Source organism: Physcomitrium patens, chromosome 7 (genome assembly GCF_059467195.1).
Source record: "Physcomitrium patens ecotype Gransden chromosome 7, ASM5946719v1, whole genome shotgun sequence".
Lineage (NCBI taxonomy): Eukaryota > Viridiplantae > Streptophyta > Bryopsida > Funariales > Funariaceae > Physcomitrium > Physcomitrium patens.
This window is the reverse complement of record NC_143416.1, coordinates 16,898,395-16,906,732: the sequence shown is the minus strand read 5'-3', so window position 1 is coordinate 16,906,732 and position 8,338 is coordinate 16,898,395. Positions and strand designations below refer to the sequence as shown.

At 33.6% G+C, this 8,338-nt stretch overlaps 1 protein-coding gene across 1 annotated transcript; it reads left to right on the top strand.

Annotated features, from left to right (window-relative positions):
• Window positions 1-225: 225 nt before the first annotated feature.
• On the top strand, window positions 226-3,773 carry LOC112284498 (aldehyde oxidase GLOX). The gene is made up of 5 exons (XM_024524338.3): window positions 226-905; window positions 1,096-1,294; window positions 1,411-2,072; window positions 2,210-2,352; window positions 2,507-3,773. Exons 1-5 carry the CDS (start codon window positions 671-673, stop codon window positions 3,083-3,085), a joined length of 1,818 nt encoding a protein of 605 aa, XP_024380106.1. The 5' UTR covers window positions 226-670; the 3' UTR covers window positions 3,086-3,773.
• The last annotated feature ends 4,565 nt before the right edge of the window (window positions 3,774-8,338 follow it).

The window sequence follows — 8,338 nt, the reverse complement described above, 5'->3', positions numbered from 1 at the left end:
TATATATATATATATATGAGGAGTCAGTGCGAAGTAGGGTGGGGGGCAATAACAATTCCCTCAATCAAAGATAGATGGATGGGTCGATGTCTGGGCAATATTGCTCCCGATCCTCTCTTTCGAAACTTGCCAGTGGAGACCCGAACTGAATCCACCGCCAACTGCAATATTAGCAGCGGGGAATGTTCTACCGATCCCGCCAGAATAGACACTGTTGTTTGTTCGGTTGAGGAGCTCCTGCTGCTGAGTCGCAGACTGTAATCTGCATCCCGGCCTATTTGTAGGTAGCTCTCAACCGGGAGATGGTTACCGAGTTAAGTGAGTACCGCTGGTTTTCTAATCTCGCAATGTTCGCTTTCGCCAAAAGGACCTCTATGGTTTCAGGCCTTGTCCAGGGGGCCTGGATGCCACTATTCCTTGTCATATGTCGTCCTACTTAGTCTCCCCTGAAGTTGTGGTTCGGCAGATTCGTGGCTTCGTCTTCGTAACCGTTGGGTTAGAGATTTGCTGCTCAGCATTTGCCTCCTGTTGGCTGAACGCGTCGTTTCTCGATGCTTTGGCTTGCACGCAGATCACAGCCATGTTGGTTTCGGTTTGAGGGCTTTGGTAGGCACACTTCGGCTGATGGTCAGGCTGTTCTTGTCGGTGCTGAGCTCGTCAATTGTGGGATATGGAGCATGGGAATGCACTCTCGCGACGTAAATGGGAGCAGTGGCGCCTGGTGATGACGGTGCTGGCAATAGGGCTCAGTTCATTGCAAGCGGTTGATGCAGGGCTTGGGCAGTGGAGGTTAGTGACACAAAATGCTGGTATTTCAGCAATGCACGCTGCAGTGGCGCCTGTCTCGGGAGTAGTAGTACTGCTTCATCACACCAACAGCGGACCTTCCAACATCACATTCCCAGGTGCGACGACCTGGATTTTTTGCTGAAGTGTGGTCGTGCCTTTGCAGGGAATCTTCTAGCATTTTGTAGTAACTGCAGTTATTATTCATGGGAACCCGGGATGTGTACTTAATCGTCTCTTGTGTGTTGGGTAATGCAAGTGGATAAAGAGCAATTGATAGTACTCACAGCGAATTCGTATGTGAAACAGATGGAAGGTGTAGAAACACAACCTACGATCGACTTCTCAAGAAAGATTGTTTCGCTCATTCTGTCATCCTCGATCCCTGGACTGGGGTAGTGCGGCCTGTCATGGTTATGACAGACACGCAGTGTTCATCCGGTCAATTCCTAGGGGACGGCACTCTAAGTCAAACAGGAGGCGACGCTGAAGGGACCAAAAGGACAAGGTGAACATTGCAGTAGCTAAACAATCCCAATTATCATCTTTCATTTTCACATAGTAGCTACGTATGTTATTGCGAATACAACTGACAGCGGCTGCTCCTGAATCAATCGTATCCAGAAAGCTGTCCCCAAAGTGCTACACAACGGTGGCGCAAAAAAGATATTGTGACTGGGTCGAGGGTGGTAACGGCACGGTTCTACTATCGCAGCGATGGTACTCCACCAACACGCTTCTACCTGATGCCCGCCAGATCATCGTCGGCGGACGCAATACTTTTACCCTCGAGTACTTCCCCCGATACAGTCCTCCGTCACCGAAAGCAGGACTCATTTACCTTCAATTCCTAAATGACACCGCAGATGCCAAAGGCCCTAACAATTATTACCCCTTCGTCCATCTCCTGCCAACAAATCAACTTTACATCTTTGCCAACAGGGACTCTATCCTCTACGACTACAAACAGAATGTTGTGTTGCGGAAATTCGACAAAATCCCTGGCAATCCAAGGAACTACCCTAGTGGGGGCTCGTCGGTGATGTTACCGCTGCTATACAATGACAACTTTAAGAAAGTTGAGATTCTGGTTTGCGGGGGAGCCGCGGTTGGCTCCGTCGCCAATGTCAAGGCCCAGATGAATTGCTCTACAAGCTGTGGAAGGCTTGACGTCTTGCGAAAGAATTCCACTTGGGCAATGGAGACCATGCCCATGCCTCGCTGTATGGGGGACATGGTCCTTCTCCCGGATTTGAATGTGATGATCATTAATGGCGCTAAGAGAGGTGAGTGCAGCTCTCTTGCTCTGAGCTCAGAATTTCTGCAAAGCATTGGAACTCTCCTGTCTAAGAAACAACATGCATTGTAAAATTTTCTACCCATATGTATTGACTGGCAACGTCACTCGACTTCCTTCTTGAAGGTTTCCAAGGTTGGAAGTGTGGCTCTGAGCCAACTCTCAATCCAGTGCTATACGAGCCTCGGAAGATCGCAGGCAATAGATTCACGGTTTTGAACCCCACTCAAACTCCTCGGGTGTACCATTCCACCGCCAATCTCTTAACTGTAAGTCTTGTGATCAATCGAGCAAACCATCGGTTTCATTCCAATCCATCATGCTGTACGTTATGATCTATACATGGTGCATGTATATTTTTGGACGTCACGTTGAGGTAGGACTGATCGTGTGCATCTCTGGATTGATCTTTTGATTTCTCAGGATGGCAGTATCATGCTGGCCGGCAGTAACACAAATCGGTATTACGCCTTCAAACCCAAGACATCCACTGTCGATTTTCCGACGGAGCTGAGCGTGGAGACATTCATGCCTCCATACGCGGAAAACCAGCCCAATTCAGGAGGACGACCTGTAATTATATCAGTCAATGCAACCACTGTGAGGTACCGGTCAACACTTGAACTTTTGTTTTGGGATTATCCTTCCAACGGGGCTTCCGCAGCACCTTCACCACCTCCATCTCCATCATCATCTTCATCCTCACCGCCACCACCGCCACCACCAGTTTCGAATCCTGACAGATTCGACTTCACAATGAACAGCTCCCCCTGGTCGACGCACTCGTTCTCTCACGGCCAGCGAGTGGTGACTCTCTACCCTATTAGCTTAACCACCCAGCCCGAAAGCAGGTTTGAGAATGGACGTTGGGTGAATGTGCGAACGGTTCAGCTGCGCGTCCCATCGTACTCCACCGTTCTCCCACAAACCTACTACATGCTGTGGGTGGTGAAGAATGGCAATCCCAGCACCTCATGCGTTTGGATCCGGGTCCGTGGTTAGTGGACAACAGATTCCCAACTTTCACAGCTCAATCTTGTCTGGGAATGATCAGTTGTGATGAATCTAGTATTCTTTGGATAGTAGTCTTTGCGAGGGGCCGTGACTTACGAGGCGTGTGCATTGTAACTTCACACTTTGATTTTGGGAGCTATGAAGTCATGTTCAGACTTGAAAAAGCTGTTGCTTACATTCCAACGGTTGTATATTTATTTTTATTAGCATAGCAATTGCTGGTTACATTGACCAGGCGGTGGTGGATGCAGCCCAGTTAGTAACTGGCCCAAAATTGGGGTGATTGCCGCTGACAATATTCTTTTCAATACAAAAAATTGAGGTTATAGCCTCAGACATGACTCGTTTCCATACAAGATTGGACTCTGATTTATTTGCTGTGACAAGTTATTATGCTGCATTTTATTTATTTCTAACACACACCTTGAACCACTTGTTGATCTATTTTTAATTAATCAGTTTCAATGCTTATTCATTTGTTCCTTTCCCTATTGGTATCAAGTTATAGGATATTCATTTATTCATGTATTAAAATGAAGTTTCAGCAAATAACTTTCTGTCCAATAGTTGTGTATATTTATAGTCATACATATTTTTTGTCTTTTTTGGAAAATATGAAAAATGTTCAATTATAAAAAAGATTTAGATATTTTTTAAACATAATATATTTCAATCTTATTTCTTCATGTAAATGACACTTCCACCTTAAATTACATTTCCAAGTTGAATGCTTATAAGCAAAATTTCTATTTGTTGATAGTACAATTGTTTAGTTTCTCTCTCTCTCTCTCTCTCTCTCTCTCTCTCTCTATATATATATATATATATATATATATTGCTATATAATCTAAACTAATGTATTTTTTTATTATGTTATTTTATAAAATAAAATTAAAAATATTAAAGATTTATTTATTTATTTATTTTTAATCCTTCTATAGATCTTTTTGCCTTAAGAAATATACTTAAAATTATATATTTTGTTATATGCAATCTAAACTTAAGAATAAAATAACTTACTTTCTTATCAACCATATTTTATTGTGTGGACATATTTTATAAATCAAAGTAGAATTAAAACACATAGTTTTTGAAACCAATATATTAGTAGAGCTTTGAGACAAAATGTCATAAGATTTTATTAGAATAAAACATGATAAAGGCCATCTTTAAAAACCTCAAGTAAATCCGTCATTTTTTCCAACTTCAAATGCTAATATAGCAAATGGATGCAAAAAATTTCAAATTAGTATCCAAATTAATCTAATGATGTTGCCTAAGAAACTACCTATTGTAGTACATTTTGGATTTTGAGAAACATCAATTTCATCCAATTTCTTCGAATTTAGTAGATTAATCAATAAAAATCTAACAATTCATATAAAAAGAGTTTTTGAAATATTAATTATTAGTTTAGTAATCAACTATAGATACTACCTTATATGATTTTTAACAACCTTAATGGTTTTTGCACATGCACAATATAAATTCTATATAGAGAAATCGATTATTAAATAGAAACAACTCTTAGTAATCTTTTTTTGTTAATTTAGACTTATAATTGACTAACTACATGTTCTTTTAGCTTTGACAAATATTAAACAAGGTTCCTTAGAAGATATCACTTCTTATATGAGGCAATTTTGTATAGTGTATATCTAAGATATTGGTAATCTTTTAAATGAAGATATCATAAAACACTACTATATTTTAGGTTTTTCCATGCCTTCTATAATTTGAAATATATTAAATAAGAAATTTAGGAATTTAGAAGGAATTCTTCAAATTATAGAGATTTTTATCCTATAGATTGTTGTATAAGATTTGATAAGGTTATTTTTTCAATTTCTTCATGAAGACTGCAACAACTAAGTTGGAAGAAATTTGCAAAGAATAAGGTTTATAAATCCTATTGTTACAAATGATTCAACAAGTATGTACTATAATGACTCAAGCAATGTTTAAAATTATCACCTTTTAATGATAATTCAAATCAATTAAGAAACAATGTAAAGATCTTTATGATATAATTAAAATTAAACCAAAACCAAAACCAATAGCTACTAACTTAAGATGTTATATACACAATGGCTCAATTTGATGTACCTTCTACATTAAATTTATTGCCTCTTTAATTCAACTAAGTATAATTAGATAGCAAGAAATTTTTCTTAGACAACGTTTTTTTCTTTTTTTGGTTGTGATTAAAATTATAAGTATTAAATAACCAATAGATTTAGCATAACTTGGAGAAGATAAAATATTTATGGATAATTCAAAAAAATCACCTAAATTTGTAGAATTGATAAAAATTAATCAAGAAATAGCTGAAAAATTAGAAGACAAGTAACCATCTTTTAAAATTAAAGTAAAGAAAAATATTAATTTGCAGGCAAAAAAAAAATTTGGACTTCTAGTATTTTTTCAAAACATGCAATAGCTAATAGAACCTTTAAACTTACAAAAACTTATAACTTGTGGTAAGATCTTTATAAAGCTAGACCCAATGTTGTTTTTAGTTAATTGAGTAAAGTCCATCCATTAATAAAGATTTCAGAAAAAAAAAAAATTGAAAAAGAAAGTAAATTTTTTTAAAAAAAATATCTAAATTTGAAGTTGATAATTTGGAAGAAAATACTACTATAGAAGAATAAAAGGAAAATTAAGATTATGGACCCTTTGAGACGAATGTAGAAATAATGGATAAAAGAAATTATAAGATCATAATAGATGATAGAAGTAAAATAAATATTATGCCTAAATCCACTATCAAAGAATAAGATTTTAAAATCACTTATGAGGCAATTATGAATGTGAGTTTAATTAATCAAGGACTTTTTTAATTTCTAAATCAAAATTTGTTATAAAAAGTAAATTATACATTTACAATGACAAAGATAAAAACACAAAATCAGATGTATATAGATATAATATGTATGTAGTTTACTTCCTTGAAACTACATCTATGGAAAAAATCTTCAATTCATAACTTTATTGATACTACACCTAAAGTACAACATGCTTCTTCTAAGCTTATTCCTTCACTATAAAATCCATCCTATACATTGACCTCCAAACAACAAATTGTTACAAAAAAATACAAAAAAAGCTATTTTTTCTTTCTATGACATATGACAAAAAGTCCTAGAGAACTTGAAATGAGCACCAAGTAGAGTACTTACAAGTTTTTTATTTTCTATTTTTAACTTAGAGAGAAATATTTCAATATAATTGTAATTATAAATAGAAAAATATAAATAAAAATAATCTTTATTATTGGTAAAAAGATTTTTTTGAAGTCTACTTTTTTCTTTTGAACTAATTCTTTTTTCATTAGTTTGGCTTTGATTCTAAGTCCACCTATTTCTAGAGCTCATTTTTTTTTTCTTGTACACCTATCTGTAATTAATGGCCTTCTTATCTTTTGGTAGTAACATCAATGTTTAGGTCTTATTATCATGCAAAGAAGCCATTTCTTCTTTCATTGCTAATTCTCATCTATGGTGTTTTTTGTTTTTTTATTGCTTATTGAAAGTTTTAGGATTCACCATTCTCTATAATTAATGTAAATGAAATTGTATTTACAAATCTATATTTTTTAGAAATTCTATAAATCCTTTATAATCTACAAAGCTAAGGTCTATCTTGTAATACTTCATTAATATTAAATTCACCACCCAAATTTGAAACTATCTCTTCATTTTTAGAAGTTTCAACATCATCTATTTTTGCATGAATAATCTCTAATGTATCTTTATTTATAATTTTTTTTTTGTACTATCCTTATGAATATTCAATAATAGAGTTTTATCAAAGATTATATCAATGTTGATAATAATCATATATATAATAAAATCTCAAATTCAATATCTCTTTAAAAAGTTTTCATACTTAAGAAAGATTCTCTTTCTTACTTTTGAATCTAATTTAATTTTGTATATACTCCTAATATAAACATAGGCAAGGTATTCAGATATTTGAAGTCTAAAGTAATCAATAAGCTTTTAAGATCAAACTTCTTCTAGAATCTTACATTGAATTACAAAATATTATGAGAGATTTATCAAATAGCATGTAATATTTACAACTTTAATCCAAAAGCTCTTTTGAAGCCCCCTATTATTTAATATATCCAGTGCTTTCTCCAACAAGGTTATGTTTATGCTCTTTGCTATTCTATTTTTTTAAAGTGTATTTGATACGGTAAAGTGATGCACTATCTTACACTCCTTCCAAAGGTGTTTTAACTTCTTTGACTTATATTCTTTATCATTTTCTAATTATAAGTATTTTATCTACTTTAATATTTTCATCTCAACCATATTCTTCTATTATTTGAATAATTTATTCACCTTTGACTCTTTTTTTATCATTAATATTCATATCTTTTTAAAAAATATTTATAAAAGAAAAAATAAAATAGCTTTGATTTAGATATAATTGGTATAAGTCTCCATATATTAAAATGCATATAATCTAAAATTCTTTTGGTATTATGTATAAACATATTGAAACTAATTTTACATTGCTTTCTAAATATGCAATGCTTATAAAAATTAAACTTATAGGTGTTAATTCTATTAAATTATTATTACTTCTTGAGCTCTATGAGACTTTACAAACTCATCTAGCTAAAATAAAGATGCCATAAATGAGAAAAATAGGTCTTTTTTTCTTTTATTGAGATAATTTCTATTCTATGTATAATAAAATCTCCTTCCAATTAATACAAATTTTTACACTTTTGTCCTTTTATGACTACTAGAGCTCATTTTATGATCTCAAGAGTCCTATCTTCTCTACTATATCTACATCTATTAGAATCTAGTGCTTCTAGAGAAATCAAATTTATAGCATATGACAATACTTTCATAATACCATCAGATATTTTAATTCAAATATTATACATTTCATTTTTTTTTAAATCACATTATTTTCTATCAAGACAATCCTACCATCATAAGATTTTTTATCTTTATAACTAATATTTATATAAAAAAATATAATAGAAAAATCCATAATTTAAGATCCATGCATTATAATATTTAAAAATAGTTATAATTATTAAAAAAATAAAATCTCTTTTTCCATCAATTTTTTTTATACATGTATATTTTGATACTCCAATAATTACTTATATGATTAGGTACAAGTAAGTAAAACTGAATTATTTTCATAATATCTTCTAGAAAAGCTTTTTAGAAGCTCTATAGATACAATTTTGACTTTATATGTGTTTGT

What these genes read in the sequence shown, in the direction of transcription:
- LOC112284498 (XM_024524338.3), top strand. Translation starts at nt 671, where the DNA reads ATGGAGCATGGGAATGCACTCTCGCGACGTAAATGGGAGCAGTGGCGC. An exon ending in GAAGGGACCAAAAGGACAAG is followed by an intron (nt 1,295 to 1,410) that starts GTGAACATTGCA and finishes AATCGTATCCAG; the next exon opens with AAAGCTGTCCCCAAAGTGCT. An exon ending in CATTAATGGCGCTAAGAGAG is followed by an intron (nt 2,073 to 2,209) that starts GTGAGTGCAGCT and finishes TCCTTCTTGAAG; the next exon opens with GTTTCCAAGGTTGGAAGTGT.